The sequence below is a fragment of the Protobothrops mucrosquamatus genome, unplaced genomic scaffold (genome assembly GCF_001527695.2).
Source record: "Protobothrops mucrosquamatus isolate PMUCROS unplaced genomic scaffold, P.Mucros_1.0 scaffold_128, whole genome shotgun sequence".
Classification (NCBI taxonomy): Eukaryota; Metazoa; Chordata; class Lepidosauria; order Squamata; family Viperidae; genus Protobothrops; species Protobothrops mucrosquamatus.
The window spans coordinates 1,235,379-1,252,849 of record NW_015386204.1 but is presented as its reverse complement, the minus strand read 5'-3'; the positions used below and the strand labels follow the sequence as shown (position 1 = coordinate 1,252,849).

Here is a 17,471-nt window from a genome sequence, read left to right as displayed (position 1 = left end):
CCACTGCTTACTCCAATATTTGCCTCAGTCAAGAGGAAAAGAAGATTTTTATCAGATCTTCCAGCCCGATTGAGACACTTTTCAAAATAAACTATTTTTGTTTGGGAAACCTCAGAGTAAAAATAAATTACTGCACTACAATAAATCACAAATCTGTGATACCTGTATATATTCACCAGCAGGTATAATTAAAAATGGAAACAGAGATAGAAATACTAAATTCATTAAAATGACATTCGTTTTTAATGGGATTTATTTGACTTTGCTGGAATAGTTTCTGTTAATTAAATGTTACTGTTTAACCTACAACTCAAAAGACAGGACTAAATTTGAAGTCATGTGATTATTCCTTATTAATACATTTCAGAAACAATCATAAATCAATGTCTATGAATACCCTAATTACAAATTTAGTGATAAGATTAAATCTTAATCAGAAGAAAGAAATCCAGTTTAAGGAATCTGTTGAGTATATTGTGATCTCAAGCTAGGTAGAAAATAGGCCTGCACATGTTGGACATAACCCTTATTCTCCCTGACTATCATGTATATTGCTGAACATCTGGAGACTGGGAAAATGAACAATAAGTCTGAATGTTTGAACTCGCCATGTGTTTAACTGGAGTCCTAACCAGGCCCTAACTATAAACATAGTCAACAGGACAAATTTGTGTTCTCTAATAACTAATCTATTTGTGTCAATCTGCATAGTACATTTCCACTTCTGATAATACATTTCCACTTTTATTTTGTGATTGATTACAATGCAAATACAGGAGCAATTACAATCTCCAAAATCAGTATTTATTTGCATACTTTCTTCTATTATTCTTTGCAAATATATAACTAATAAAATTAATCTGGAGAGCATAATGTTCATGTCATAATATGTTTTTTGTTCATTCCATCACAAATATTAACACTAAGAAGACACTCTCCCAAATGTGTTTTTTCAATAGGCAACTGGACTTTCCTGTTTTTCTTTGAAGATGTTTCACTTCTCATCCAAGAAGCTTCTTCAGCTCTTCTTGAATGAGAAGCGCAATGTCTTCAAAGAAAAACAAGAAATCTAGTTGCCTCTTCAAAAGCACCTTTGGGACAACCATGACTGAAAATCTCCATAAACATAAGAAGAGGCTGGTTTTAGACTGAAATTAGCACAATTTCCATTTAGAAATAAAATACTAGCAATACACCTGATTGCTAAAGATTATTTCTGTTTCGAATAACTTGCAATGCATATAATTTATTTCATCTTATTTTCTACTTTGGGCATAATATTTGTGTCAAGAAATCAGTGTTTTGGAATTATAGAATTCTGGAATACATAATTGTGTTAATAGCTTTCTATCTTATAAGACAATCTGAACAGGTGCTGTGACTTTGGAAGAGCTGTATTACACATAGGAGATAAAAGGTTAAACGCTCTGTTTGAAATATTAAGAATGGTTGAGGTGTATTAATTTCAACTGTGTATCATTATAACTTTATTTACAAAAACTTATACAAAAGAATTAGAAACAATTATGCATAATTATGTGCTATGTGTAAAACTGATCTGCTTCATAGTGTCACTGCCTATCTAAAGAAAGCTGATTTCATAACAGAGGAATTTTAATCAGATAACATATGACTAAAGTCATCAAATAAACTATAACCCATCAATATCAGTATAAAATTTATCCATCCTTTGAGTTTCAATGTCTGCACGTTCAGTTTTCTGTGCTGAATTTAGAACATATTTAATTTGATTTTGAAAAAAAAACCAGATTTTTAAATTATATTACCATTGAATTTCTATGTTGCCCATCTCTAAACTCTGGGTAGTTTATTTAGAAAATACAATATTATGATAAAAATAAACAGCAATTAAAACAGAAATAGGATTACAACAGGAACAATCTATTTTTAAGCCTCTAGCACCTTAATGTCATGTGGAGAAGAAAACTAAAGCATCCCCTTCCAAAATAACTTTGTAGGATGGGCAAATTTAATTTGGAGAGATGTTATGTAAGGCTACATGAACCTCAAATTCAAAACCATTTTGCTCTAACAGAAATCCCTTTCACAAAAATGCAAACCGATTACAATGAAAAACTTAAAATTTATTCTCAAACCTGATGTAGGTAGAAATTGTGTTTCACCCTAATATAAAACTATTTCTTTGAATCTATAGTTCATTCATGATAATGTTTCAGAATCTTTCATTTCATACTCATAGCACACAAAACTATTTTTAATCATTTCAGATGTCCAAAAACACTCCATAGCAAAGTGAAGCTCTGCTGTCCACCATTTTTAATTTCTATAAATGGATCTAAGCCAAAATGGTGCCCAGATGGAAAAATAGGAAGGACAAGCAGATGAAGTATTTCACAATGAAGCACTTCTAGCCTTCAAAAAAAAATAATCAGCAAGGTATTTTCCAAATAAGGTGTAATGTTCTAATTGTCATGAAGATAGAAGGAGAGAGGAAGGATACTTAAACTTGCAAGCATTTATAATAAAAGTAGTATTGGTCTACATGACTTTGGTTTCCTAGTTTGGTCTCCATAGAAGGACTGACACAAATATAAATGCATGGAAGATTTCTGCAAACATTCAAAATGTAAGCATTAGCAAATTATAAACATTTTGATTTGTTTAAAAATATCAGCCGTCTAATAAAGTGATCTTATTAACCTGAACTTACCATAAATACTGATTTGACTTCAAACCATCTTAAAATACCAGGTAGTTTATACGCTGTCACATAAATAGTTCTCTCAATCCACATATTCTGTAATTTAAGAGAAAAGTTTTAAAGTAAAATGCTTATAGACTGACAAAATTATCCTAACCCAAAATTTATACTGTCATTATATAAAAATCTAGTAGCAAATGTACTAATGCCACAGTGGCAACACAATTACACAAAATGGATGAAAGAACACTTTTGCATCCAGTTTAATTAATTTTCTTTACATTTTGTTATGAGCTTTTGTATTCATATAGATGACACAAGTGAATTAGCTCTTCCCTCATTTCAACACGTATATATATAAACAGCCTATACTGCAAACAATTATTTTATCCTCTAGTATTCTGTAGACAGCTATTTCTAGAGGATAAAATTGTACAGAACTGTTGTTTAGAAAATGAATGAGAGAAAATCCCCAACTGGTGCAAATATCAGTTTCAGAAGATGGAGGAAAAGAGTTTAACTTCCTCTCTTTCCCTATTCTGACTCCTTTAATTATCTGTGTCTCCCATGCAGTTGATACAAGCTGCATATTATATGCAAAGAAGCATTTAATATTACTTGTAATTTAGCCTCAAATAAGTGTTTATAATCTTTGTTTGCCAATAATGTAATGTGTACAGGGAGCATAACTCAATGGAGACATCTTAGTTTTTGAGTAAATATTTGAAAGCATAAATTAGTTAAACTAAATGAAAAAACTGGTATTAGTGAAAATCATTCGTGCAGAAATTAATTTTTCATGACTAAAATCTTTACATTAATGCAACCACTTTTAAAAAACTAAACACTAATTTTTTCTTATTTTTGTTCATCTTGCATTTGATGACAAGAAATTCCTTAACACTATAAACTAAATGTCACATATATATACAAACTGTAAAGATTTACAGAAAGCATATTATGCTTTCTCTTACATATTAGACAAACACATTTAAAAGACATTAAGGAAACTGCATAACATGTTCAAATTACCGCAAATTCATTGTCTGGATTTTTCTCTCCTTTTCGAATGGGTCTTGAATATTCAAACCGCTGAACCTCATTTACCCTATAGAAACTAGAAAGAGATAAACACACAATTGCATTTATAGTCTCATGTGGCCACAATATCTAAGATCACAACAAGGCTTTAAGTTTTAAGCATTGTAGGAAAGTAATATTTTATAGGGCTTATATGTATTCAATAGCCTAAAATGAGGATTTTCAAACTGCAATATCACAATCCCCTAAAATGATAAATGGAATTGTATTGCCCCACCCTTCTGCCAGAAATCTTAGTGTCAGATTTTGATAAGGAATAAATATGTTATTTGTTTTTCATAATTAGATTTTAATCTATGTACAGTATCACAAAGTTTTCTGGCTCTGCAATATCACAACTACCCAGTACTGCAGGCCTGTGCAGGCAAAATAAAAAGCAAAATCCAGAGTCAGGTTTTTCTCATAAAGATATACAGTATTAAGAGATTGCGATTGATCTACGGCTACTATTGCAGATGATAGTTGAGTGGAAATTCTGCATTAGGACTTTCCAACGGAGACTGGAGAAAGAAGATTCTTTTCTCTTGGAAAGAGGATGGCAGACTGAAAAATACTATAAGTTCAAAACATACACTAATTATTCTATTATCTGGAAAACTCAGAATTAGTTCATATGTTCATCCTTAAAAAGGTTTTTTCCCCCAAGAGAATGAAAATAAACTCCTATAAATTGGGTTCTAAAAACATTCAGTTGTTGAGATTTCTGTAATCAAATCCCTTTTCTCTTTTAATAAATCTGGTTAGAGAAGCTTTTTCAAGAGTCTTGGTTTTGGGTGTACATGTTTAATGCTATTGATAATATCAGTATTCACTACAACTTATTTGGCAAATTGTGTCATGACATCTGTGGCCTATATGCAATTTGAATCAACTTGGTGATGACATTATGACACATGACATTGCCCCTTTGCTCCTTTTGAGGATGCATATTAGTTTTTCAAATAAATAACATTGCTTTTAAACATAGTTTTCAGAATATGAAGATATGTTCTTTTAATGGTATACCAAGGCCTTAGATATTACTGCCACGATAACTGCTCAAGAAACCGTTTGTTTTGATTACTAGTGGTATATAATATTTAGATCACATTTGTTTATTTTATGGGATACTGTCTAGAAGGAATTATAAGGTGGCACAGGTCATACTGAATTGAAAAAATCCCTTATTTCAGTTCACCTAAAAATAAACAAAATCTGATTGAAAAAACTGATATATCAGTAATACTGCCTGTGCATGTAAAAGACAGGCAAAACAGAAATTGCACTAACCAAAAGTCATTCACAAATTACTCTACTTTTTATCAATATTGAAAAATAAATGAAAACAGAAAATGAGAGAGAGCAGCCATGAAATCAAAATTATTTTTCTTCCTGAGATAAATGGAAAAAGATAATCCCTTGCTGCACCTTAAACTGTCTATTTCTTTTTGTGTTGATGAATTTAGATGCAGTTCTTCAGGCCATTTAGCAGATAATACATTTAAGCAAGTGCAGTCTACTAAAGCTATTCCGAGTAATTGCTCATTTCGAATGTGTCTGTACCTTAAAATTTGCTCTGATACAGGCTTGTGAAATTTTGATGGTAAGTCCAGTTTTGGCTTTACTGTAAAGCACTGGATATCTGTGTTACATGTTAAGAATTACAGTGATGTCTAGTTAAAGTTATGCAAACAGAGTACCTAATTTATCACACACACGCACACACACACACACACACACACAAACACATACTGTACACTGAGTAAAAGTAAAAAATAATTCACTCAAGTTGTGCTTGACTCTTATGATTTCTTTGACCACCATAAAGAAAGGAAGTAGTCTTCCTGCCACTGTTTTTTCTCCCAATTTCTGTTCTAATCTATAGCTCTGGGATTTCTTCTTGGTACATCACTTGAGTATGATCCAGACCCAAACCTGTTTAGCTTTCTTCATGATCAGCCAACTTTGGCTAAATCTGACTCCCTAGATACAACTCTTATGTAACAATAAGAGAATGTAAGTACGGCAAGAACCCCATGAGTTGTTGAAATTCTTATTACACCAAGGCCATCAAAACTTTTAAAGGATACATTGGCTAGGAGAATTTTTAATATCTTCACCAGGTGGTGATGTAGTCTTCATTTTTTCTGCATTAGGAAACTGTGTTAATAATCTTGCTTCAAAATCTTCACGGCGTTCATATTCTTTTCCTCGATAAATAAAAACTTTGTTCTATAAACAGATATATAATATGTTTAAGTTTTTGACAGATTCCATTTAAATATATAAATGCACATAATTTCTGGTTAAGAATATCTTTAATTGCTTCTACATTATGAAGCTAAACATTTCTAGAAACCAACAGAAAATAAAATTCTATACAAATCAATAGGTTGGTTTTTTTTTTAAAAAAAACACAGATCCTGAAACAAGAATATACTTATACTTCCACATATTTACTTAGCATTCATCAATTTCTTTTATTCTGATACATATTTTTGAATTAAATGAGTACATTATAGTTTTCAACTTATGGAATGAAAAATTATTTGTGCAATGAGGTTCTTTTATGATTACGACTATTTTATCATGGCTAGATGAATTCCCTTAAAAGTTTAAATGCTCTTTATAGATTAAATCTGGATTTACAGGGGAAAAAAACCTACTAAAATTTACTAAACCTGTCAGTCATAGACTCAACAAAAACAATGTTCCCAAAGATTTTACTGGGTCTATTCTAAGAATTATTTTCTTTGGATTGAATTCTATGTGCATTTGTATTACTACTATATAAGAATCAAAGTTTTTAGAATACAAAATAGATAAATATAAAACAGTAGGCAGAGGAGTAAAAAGAAAAAGGTTATTCTTAAACATTCATTTGTGACTACTAAGCCTTACAATTTTTTGCTCCTCACAACAAATGCAAAAGTACTATTGTTTTATTAAGAAAACTAACATATTTTGATTAATATTTTTGTAAACCTAACTTCATTGTATTTTATCTATGAAAAGTTTATTTGTATTTCCATTTAGCACATAAGCAATTTCTGCTATTATATTTCTATTTTAAAAGAAATAAATAATGCACTTGAACATGTGAAAATTGTTCTGTTTCATTTCTTAGGATAGCACTGTTATTTCACAACCTACATCTTAGAATCAAATATTTTGGATAGCTTTGCTACCTCCCAAGTGATTTCTCATGGTTTCCCACAGTGCTGCATTTAATTATTCAACGTTATTAGCATTTATCTCTATAACTGTGAAGCCAGCAAGGAAATATGAGACATTTTCTAGAAATATTTTTTAGTAAAACACAGGTAGACTTCATGATTCACTTGGCTTTTCATCCAGCATTCAACCATGGGAAATAAAACATTGGTTAATGACTTGCTAAGCCTATAGAAACTGGAGTGGAAGCACGGAGTTAAATTCTAGAACACCGGAAAATTTCTGAAAATGTATCAAAATATTAGCCAAAATTCAAGAAAAAAACCAAAACGAGTATTCATTATTGTACTATGACCATCCACTGTATCTTCCACTCTATTTTATTCTCAATAAAAAGGATTTATGAACATTTGGAACACAGTCTTTCATTCAAAATGTATAGGATACAAAATGTGTTTTTCTGGCCTGCAGCAAAATTAAAGTAGAGAAGATTTTTTTTTTTAACTTACCCGTAAAAATGTCGGAAACCCTTGTCCATAATATCCAACTGCGAAGTAATCTGGTTTAGGTCTTATTACTTTCACAATATTTTCATAGAACTGTGCTTGTTTTTTCTGTGTTAAGAAAAACATAATTTTTAGAACGTTCTTTTTCTGGAGATTATATTTTCTTTTTCTTCATAAACCTTTCCAATCACAGCTACTTACAAATAAGAAACATTTAATGTATTTCACCCTAATTCTATAGGATGCTATTGCAGGCATGTTAACAAGATAAGTTACTTTGTTTGTACAAAATCTAATAGATAAATGGAAAAGAGAAGACCAATTTCTCTTAATTTGTTTTATTTATGGGCTATACTGAAAGTCTTTTGCAAGTGTGTCAGCTGGTAGTCAAGGGGAAAATCTGATGGTCAAATATAGAGAATTACTTGCAGCTTTTATAGCTGAATCAGGTGGAACAAATATACAGTGGTATCTTTCTAAATGGAGCAGACTTTTAACAAGAAGATAAATGAAATTGCTATTGGAAGTACTTCTTCCATTTCAGTGTATGCTTTTGATTGAACCAGGGTAAAGTAATAATCTAATGCTCAACTCTTAATAATCTAATGGTCTACTCTGGCACTACTCTACTGCCAAAGAGTAGTACTCCTTAGTCATACTGCTGCTTTACTAATATTTTCTAATATTTCTTTTTTAATATCCAATACTTCTTTGCATATATTTTCAGATGAGTATGTAATTATGGTCTCTCTTGATCTCTATGTATAATAAGTGGTGATATATATTCAAGTACCTACACTTCTAATGCTCCTATATATTGCAAAGTATAACTTGGTGTAAAAGATATTATAATTTCTGAATTGAATCAAGCAGCAAACTAGAATTAGAAGCATATTATTCCCTTATACCTAATTCTTAGATATGAAATATGTCTGCTTTCTCTATAGTAAGACTGAAGTTATAAGAATTGATTGGAAAGTTCTGTATCAAGAGGCCCCAAAGCATTATATATGTTTTTTTTCTCATTAATAGTACATTTAATCCAGCATGTGATACTCTTTTACCACTTCATAGGTTGCTTTTTGATTATTTGTTCTGCTGCAACATACTGACTGCCTTGATCCCAAGGGATTCTAGAGAGTATTTTATACACATGAATACGTATGGGCAACCATCATCGTATAAATAATGGGATGAATTAAAAACTTTTAAATTAAACTCACTTTTTTTGGTGAAGAGAGCAATGTGTGGGTGTAGATGCAGTGTGTGTGTGTGTGTGTGTGTGTGTGTGCGTGCGCGCGCGCGCACGCGCACCCATAATAGTCAAGCCCAGCGTGATTAATAAAGGATTTAGGGATTTTGTATTTTGAATAAAAATAGATGAGCTTTACTTTTCATCAGACTTAGCCCTCAGATAGCCAAGATGTTTTGTGTCTTTAGACTATATTTATGTTAGATATAAAATTCTGATTCTAGGATGTTGCTTGATTCAACTCAGATATCATAATATTCTTTTATACCAACTTATACTTTGTGATGCATAGAAACACTATAAGAGTAGGCACTTGAACATATTATCACCACTTATTATACACAAAAAACAAGAGAGACCCATCTGAAAATATATGCAAAGAAATTAGCAAAAAGTTTCTGTGCACAAGGTTTCACAAGCTAATTGTTTAGTAATAAACATTTCACTATAACTCTATGGTAAACTCTGCCCTTAAAACAGGCCCAGACCACTATTGAAGTCAGTCCTCACTTAACAACCTATATGGTCCTTGCTTAACAACAGCAACCAGGACTGTCAGAATTGCTATTGCTAAGTATTGAGTTTTACAACCGCATTGCTTAGCATCAGAAATTATGACCCCAATTACTGTCCAAGGACTACCTAAACTCTAAAATCAGTAGCAAGTATGTTAAAAAAGGCTTATTTCTAATTCAAACTGTTTCTTTTAATATGTTGTGAAATATGTCCCATATGAATTTGCTTTGTAATTAATACTGAGATACTTATGTTAAGTTTCATGTTTAGAGTCATTTACAAATGAGTTAAAGACAAACCTACCAGTACTTCACTAAGTTGTTCGTAATCAAACATTTCATTTTCATATTGTTCTGCAAGCTCTTTGCCCAAGACAATGGCTTCTTCCCACATCTGTTAAAAACATAACTAAATTTTAATTAACTTTAAACATATCTTTTCAAAATTCAGTATTTAAAATTAAAATTCAGTTAATATTTATTCAACGACAGCAATACAAATTTCAATTTTTATCTCTGCTTACTAACAGATTCTAGTTAGCCATTCAAGGTGGCTAATCAGAAAGATAAAATAAAGAATTAAGTAATATAAAGACACTTACATAATTTAAGTATTAACCAATCAGATTAAACTGTCCTGGCTAGAGAGAAAGAGTTTGATTAATTTCATAAAAGTAGGAAAAGTATAGAGCTCAGCTATCATACACTACATTCCACAGTGTGGGAGCAGTATAGAAGGTGACTTTTTTTTTTTTTTTTACAAAAACCTACATCAAGCCTGACAAAAAGCACGTGGGAAAATGTGTCATAGTCTGATGAAACTAAGGTTGACCATTTCGGCCATAATTCCAAAAAGTATATTTAGTGCAAAAACAACACTGCATATCACCAAAAATATACCAGGGAAGCATGGTGGTTGCTTTTCCTCTGCTGGAATGGGGCTTTAGTCGAAGTGGAAGGAATTGTAAACAGTTCCAAATATATATATCAATACATTTTGGCACAAAACCTCCAGGCCTCTGCCAAAATGCTGAAGATGAAAAGCAATTTCACCTTTCAACATAATAGTGACCCAAAGCATACCTGCAAATCAACAAAAGAATGGCTTCACCAGAAGAAGATCAAACTTTTGGAATGGGCCAGCCAGAGCCTGGATCTGAATCCAATTGAAAATTTGTGGGGTGTTCTCCTTTGCACAGGAGATGTCCTCACAATCTGACAGATTTGGAACACTTTTGCAAGGAAGAGTGGGCAAAGATTCCCAAGACAACATATGCCATGGTGATAGACTCCTACCCCAAAAGACTGAATGCTGTCATAAAATCAACAGGTGCTTCAACGAAATATTAGTTTAAGGATGTGCACACTTATACAGTCATGTTATTGTATGCTTTTTGTTATTTTTAGGGGATGGGTGGGTAAAATGTGTCTCCTTCTCCAAACTGATGATTGTAAACCTATTTCTCCATAACCCATGTTGTCATGCTTCCTAACCTTGTGTCTTTATCCATAAAAAGAATATATGAACCTTGTATCAGAATTCACATTTCACCCTCTACAGTACAGAATATCCAGGGTAGGGGTTAATACACCTATATCCCACATCAAACTGAATTAGGTGCTTATCTTAGTGGAGATACGATCCAACGATGGGAAAACTCATACCATAGTTTACGATGAACTAGTACTATATACAGTATGTGAGAGTCAATTTGGTCTAGTGGTTAAGGCACCAGGCTACAAATCAAGAGACTGTGAGTTTTATAGTCCTGTCTTAGACATAAAGTCTTTGGGCCAGTCACTCTCTCAGTCCGGCTCACTTCACAGGGTTGTTGGTGTGGGAAAAATGGGAAGAGGAAGAATTAGATATGTTCACTACCTTGAGTTATTTATAAAAATAAAGGTGGGATATACACCAATAAAAAATAAAGCTCACTTCATTTCAATTATGTATTCAGGATTTCTATTCTGCCTTTCACTACAAGACAATCGATAAGCAAGTAGCACTTTGCTAACTAACAGAGCCTGCAGTCAAAGTAGAGGAGCTAAGTAGAAAAAGAAAAATTAAAAGGAATATTTGAAAAGATTCATTTGAGTCAGCCTGAAGGGAGGTCAGTGAAGAAGAGTAACTGTATTAATGAAAAAAAAGGGATGGTATACACTAAAAACTTAGAAAATACCTGAAATAAGGGAAGAATTAGCAAAATTTGGGAAGAAATTATTAGTTTGCATATTTTACTGACAAAGCATTGGGTTACTCATCTGTATCCTTAATTAAAGTAAAAGAGCTACATAATTTATTCTAAAATGATCAGACATTAATGAAATTATTTTTAAAAATGGCAGGAAATCAGAAAAATATATTAAAAAGACCCAACATTCATTCGGCTATTTTATTTCTTTGGTTTAAAGTTTACTTTTATTGAATTCCAATGCAAGTTGGTACCTCCATGGTTTTTTTTAATAGTACATGCAGATCCTACTGACGGAGTAGGCAAGAGCAGCTAATTCAGTATTTCAGGTGGCTCCCTGCTGAGACCTCGATGAAAATTACTTTTTTAAAACTATGAGTTGCACGAGTGAAGTCCTCTGCACCTGGGTTGGAGGAATTGCTTTTCTCTCTCATGACTGAATGTAAATAGCAGTGGTCTACAAGTAACATTAAATGCATTCTCGAGAATATTTTATTTTGACTTTAGTTTTCTTCATAGCTTCTTTAGACTGTCTTTCTCACCCACTTTTTCCATTTCCTTTTGTCCTGTATTCCTTTTCTTATAATTCTCTTTATTTGCAGCAGAGCCACCTTGAAAAGTGGCCATTTTAGCTTATGTTTCATATAAATAAGTTTCATATGCATGAAGAAAAATAAATATCTAGTATTTTATTCCAAAATTGTTTATCTAGTCATCAGAAGTAATAACGTTAAAATGGATAGACAAATTGCTCTTCTACAGTATACTTGTAATCATCAGCAAAGTACAAGATGTACTTCAGTTGATAATTAGAGAATATCTCGGTGGCTTTCTAATCAACAGGAGTGAAATATGGAATGATGAGCACTCTCAGGAAGTCAGTTTTCTAAATATAGGTCTATTTTATCTTTCTCTTATTATCAGGATTTAGAGGGAAGATTCCCAAAGGTGCTACCCAAACATGTACAGTATATCTCAGTAGTTGAATTTCCTTGATCACCATATTGATAACAACTTTAGGAAACTAGTACTGTGTTTTCATTTTCTCATTCCCTACTGAGAAGCTGAGATGCTTTCTCATCTTATTTATTTCTGTCCTCTACTGAAAAGATATTCAGAAGTTTCCTTCACTTATTTCTTATAAATGGGACATAAATGCTTCATGGGGTATCATTTGGATCTTTACACAAACTTACAGTGAAATTTTCTTTAGCTTTATGTACATGAACTGTGGGAACAATATATCTGAAATGCTTCAAAAAGAAAGAAAGAAAGAAAATGTTTTGATAACTCTGAAACTAGCATTGCCAATTTGAATCTTATTAGGAACTGTTTTTTATCAAGTATATATATACACACACACACACACATTGAATTTTGAGTAGTCAGTAAGCAAGGACTTTGCCAAATCAACTAATGGTGACCAGAAAGCGGGTAGCCACATCTTCAAGAGCAGCTCCACATAATCTAACTAATCTAATTTACAAATGATATAAGCATGACTCACTGTCTTTAGTAACAGAGAATTTGTCCTATATTTGTTATTTCCAGCTATTATCTATTAGTCCCACTCTTTTGTTTATTTTCTTTATGGAGAATTCCTATCAATTCTTGTGTAGACAAGATTTGATAAAACTGCCATTGGCTGAGATGTAGCCAAGTCATTGTTTTAATTCTGTACAGGCTTGTAGTTGCAGCAATCAATGCCAGATCATCTCAGGAACATGAACATATAAGTTTACAAGTCATGATTGCAAAGCCTTGTTCACTCATAGTAACTGTTTTTTAAAGGAACAACCACTGAAGAATTATTTATTTCTTATTGTTCCCATCTTGGACTTTCTGATAGTGTTACTGTTCACTTAGAAAGAAATTTCATTACGAACTTGCCCACTGAATTTTACTAAGAAACTCCTGTTTGTTTCCCATTTCTTTGCTTCTTCATGTGCCAAAATCCCTGGCCAAGTCTTCCTAAATCTAACAATAACCTTAAGTAAGTTTAAATGATTAATGATCTGAACAGTGAGGGGCAAAAGGATTGTAAATAGAAATGACTAAGGTGAGGGTGCAGGGAAAAATAATTTCTCACCTCCTAGCATAAAGCGAACCAGTGTTTTTTTGTTTTCAAAAAAGTAAATTAATATATAAATGAATATTTCACAGATTCAAGTGTACAATCTTGGATGGAACTGTGAAATAAAATAAATTTTATTCAAAAATATATTGAAATTATATTTTTGTTTTGGTAAACTAAGAAATGAGATATAAATACAGTTTCTTTTTGCTTGTCTATTATTTTTTATCCACTCAACGTTTTCTATTTCATTTATTTGAACAGAAATTGTGAATATTTTGCTCATATATGTATTATTGTGAACAGATCTAGCTGTTGAAACATGTTACAGAATTTCTGTATAGTTAAAAAGGAATGTGAAATTGTACCTATCATGAACACTGGAATTCTAAAACATGTTATCATCTGTAATTGGATGATTATTGCAAGATATATAATCAACTATAAAAATATCCCACAAGAAAACAAAGTTAAAAAATAGTATATTTGTCAAGAGGTGGTACAATTTATCATTATCATTCAGAAACTAAAACTATTCAATCTTACAATTTGTAAAATTATTTTTGTGCAATTATTTTTAAATTCAAGAAATATTTTGTAAGATATAAGCTAGGTGGACAGTAGCAACCTTTAAATGACTTTTCTAATTTCTCCTAGCCTTTATTTAAGAAAAGGCTTAATGAGATATATAGGTAATCGTTGACTTATGACTGGTTACTTAGTGACAGTATGAAGTTATGGTAGTAGACCATCCAAAAGCTTCTTATGACCCGATTCCAAAGTTACAGCTGTTGCATTCACCCTTATGACTAACTATAGGGTGCTGCAGTGCCCTCCTCCTATCTCCCTCCATTTGCTCCTACAGGGCCCCATAGGCCTTGGGCCAGTTTCCCACCCCACTGGACTCCATATCCTTCTCCTCTCTTATCTTCTGAAGATTTCCAGAACTCCATTTAAGAAGAAAGGCAGCTGCTCTGTTCTGGCCTGTGTGGTACAATCCAAATGTGAACACCATTTTCAGAATGGCCACAATTCAATGTGTCCAGTGTCAAAAATGGCAGCTACTCTGGTGTTGTTCCAGAAGGCTCAGGAATGGAGCAGCCTCTGGAGATCTTCAAAAAGTTAAATATACAATGGGCAATGTGAAGTGAGGAGGAGTATGTGAGGCCTGGTGGAATAGGAAGAAGACCCAAGACCTGAGGGACTCTAAGGAACAGGAAGCAGAACATGGGGTATCTCAGAGAGGGAAGGAGGCACAGGGCAGGACCTGTGCTAGGCCTCCCAGAGCACCTGAGGCACCCCATACTCTGCTTAATTATCCACACATTTGTTTAATGACCACATGTCGAAGAGTAGGGATGGGGGGTCATAGTGAGGTGATCACATGGGAGTTTCGAACTATAATAATTACTTCTGTCCATAATGAGCAAGTCCATTACGGTTTCTGGTCGAGGACTATCTGTACGTTCACCATTACTTCCTATAAAGCTTATACCTTGAAGTGGCCCATCTATTATAATTATATATCCTTAACTAAGTTTCAGGATGGAGGGAGGGGGTCTTATCTGGAAAATTGGAAATATGAACTATTTTTGGCACCTATTTAATGTAATAGTTTGCAATTATTGTCTATTTGTCCAAAAGTGGATTCAAACTTCTCACGTTTCCTAAATGCTAAGAACCAGACAAAGCAAGTTCAAAGTTTCAGACAGAAAATTCAAGAACAATGAAAGACAATAAAATTTGTTACATAAATGCTAACAACTAAGTAAAAAAAAATGCTGATTGTTTAAAATGCAAAAGGAAGGAAGCAAAGTAAACACCTAGTAGTGCTCAAACTAGCTGCCTTTTTCCATTTATGGAAAACACTATAATACACAATTAGGACCAAAATAAAAATAAAGTTGTTTGATTAAAAACAATATTTTTGCAAACTGTGAAATCCTAGTTTTGTAAAGGTCTGCACTGGTTAAGGCATTGTAAACAGATACTTTACCTGCTGTTCATAAACAGCTCATTAATACCATAGTAACAGAAATACACAAATCAGTTCTTAAAAAAAATACAGGTATTGCAGTTGTTACCTCCACAAGCAGCTCAAGCCATTAAAGTCATTAAATATGCTGCAAAAAACTCCAGCTTTCTCATTCAGTTTGTTTCACTGCCTGAAAATTCATCTTTAAAAGCTGTCCCTGTTATTTCCCTTTAGAGATAGCTACATAAAACAGATTGGATAGCTTTTCGCTAAACCCCAAGCCTATCGTTAATTATTATTTATCACATTTGTACATTATTTTTCTTTTAAGCCTTACAGGAAAGAGAGCATACAAATGTGATGAATTATATTTCTTATTGTTAATACTTAACACAAAGCAACTCTCTGAAAGTACATATTTTTTCTACTGGGAAGATGAGGTGAGAAATGAATTGTAGAACCCTTTCACGAGTTATTGTAGACCAGGTAGAAATTCAAATTTCTTGACTATGACTTCCCTCCATGTAGGTAGAGGTAATATAAAACGGTTTTACTAGTCCGGTTGTTGAACATGAACAAGAGTTATTATGGACGATCAAGTTAATACGTTAAAGTCCGACCTACAATATAAAAAATGTAAGTCCACATGTTTTGTCGAGTCGTTCAAAAATTGTTTTGCTACGCTGTCCGGAAGCACTGCAATTTTGAGATGCTTAAGCCTTTCCTTGCCTGAGAGACAGCCAACTATCCTTCCTGTTGCTGTCACCACTGGGTGACTGAATGACGAGCTAGCAGAAAGATATCTGCTTCCAAGGCGACTGCACAGTAATGGCTGCAGGGGGCAAGCTGGTTAGGCATTCAAACCAGCTTCTCACCCTGTGAAAACAAAACAGATTCTGGATCTCCTCTATTCCAGGGGTGGCTGTCACTAGCCCGAGGTTATAAATGCTCTCTGGGAAAGAATAAATATAGCTAGTCTTCAGCACACAACTATTTGTTTAGCAACTACTCAAAATTACAAACAGCACTGGGAAAAGAGACTTATGACCACTCCTTGCATTTATGATCATCCTAGCATCCCCAAGATCATGGGACCAACATTCGGAAAACCAGCATATATTTAGGATGGTTGTAGCATCCCGGGGTCATAAGATTGTCATTTGCGATCTTCCCAGATGGCTTCTAGCAAGCAAAGTCAGTAGAGGAAGCTGGATTCGCTTAACAATGGCATGACTCACTTAACAACTGCCCTGACTCGCTTAACAACTCTGGCAAAAAAAATATATCAAAGTTTTCATTTTTTTCCATCGCAAGCCCAAAATCCAGAAGTGGGTTTCCAAATGAAAAAAAAATAGATATGTTCTTTTCTTTGAATAAAACAATCAATATAACCATCTCCATTTTAATTTTTGTTTTACTGATTAGATAGGTTCATTATAGAAATGGCCAGTACAGATAGTCCTCGACTTACAACAGTTCATTTAGTGACTGTTCAAAGTTACAACAGCACTGAAAAAAGGGACTTATGATTGTTTTTCACACTTATGACATTTGCAGCATCCCCACGATCGTGTGATCAAAATTCAGACGCTTGGCAACTGACTTATACTTAGGACTGTTGCTGGGTCCCAAGGTCATGTGATCACCTTTTGCAACCTTTTGACAAACCAAGTCAATGGGGAAGCCAGATTCACTTAACAACTGGGTTACTAACTTATCAACTGCAGTGCTTCATTTAACAACTGAGGCAAGAAGGTCGTAAAATGGGGAAAAATCATTTAACAAATGTGTCACTTAAGCACAGAAATTTCGGGTTCAATTGTCGTAAGTCGAGGACTACCTGTGTAAATTACTGTGTAAAAGTAAAGCGTTGAGGCTGCAATGTTATTAACATCTATTGTACTAAAAAGTCAATGACTTTTTTTCACCCTTGTATTCCACCCTTTTCACCCTTTTCTTTTTCCTCTGACAGGTTCCCATTATTTTCATTTTCATTTCTATTTTATGTTCGGATAAACTA

At 33.1% G+C, this 17,471-nt stretch overlaps 1 protein-coding gene across 1 annotated transcript in view; it reads right to left on the bottom strand.

Moving 5' to 3' along the window:
* Positions 1-17,471, bottom strand: part of LOC107288945 (dedicator of cytokinesis protein 1) — a gene marked incomplete in the record, with an annotated part of 165,275 nt that overhangs the window by 45,577 nt on the left and 102,227 nt on the right. Inside the window, 6 exon segments of the mRNA XM_015817621.1 lie at positions 2,693-2,779; positions 3,716-3,800; positions 5,327-5,405; positions 5,854-5,995; positions 7,447-7,551; positions 9,515-9,604. Of these exon segments, the coding sequence (XP_015673107.1) occupies positions 2,693-2,779; positions 3,716-3,800; positions 5,327-5,405; positions 5,854-5,995; positions 7,447-7,551; positions 9,515-9,604 (588 nt within the window).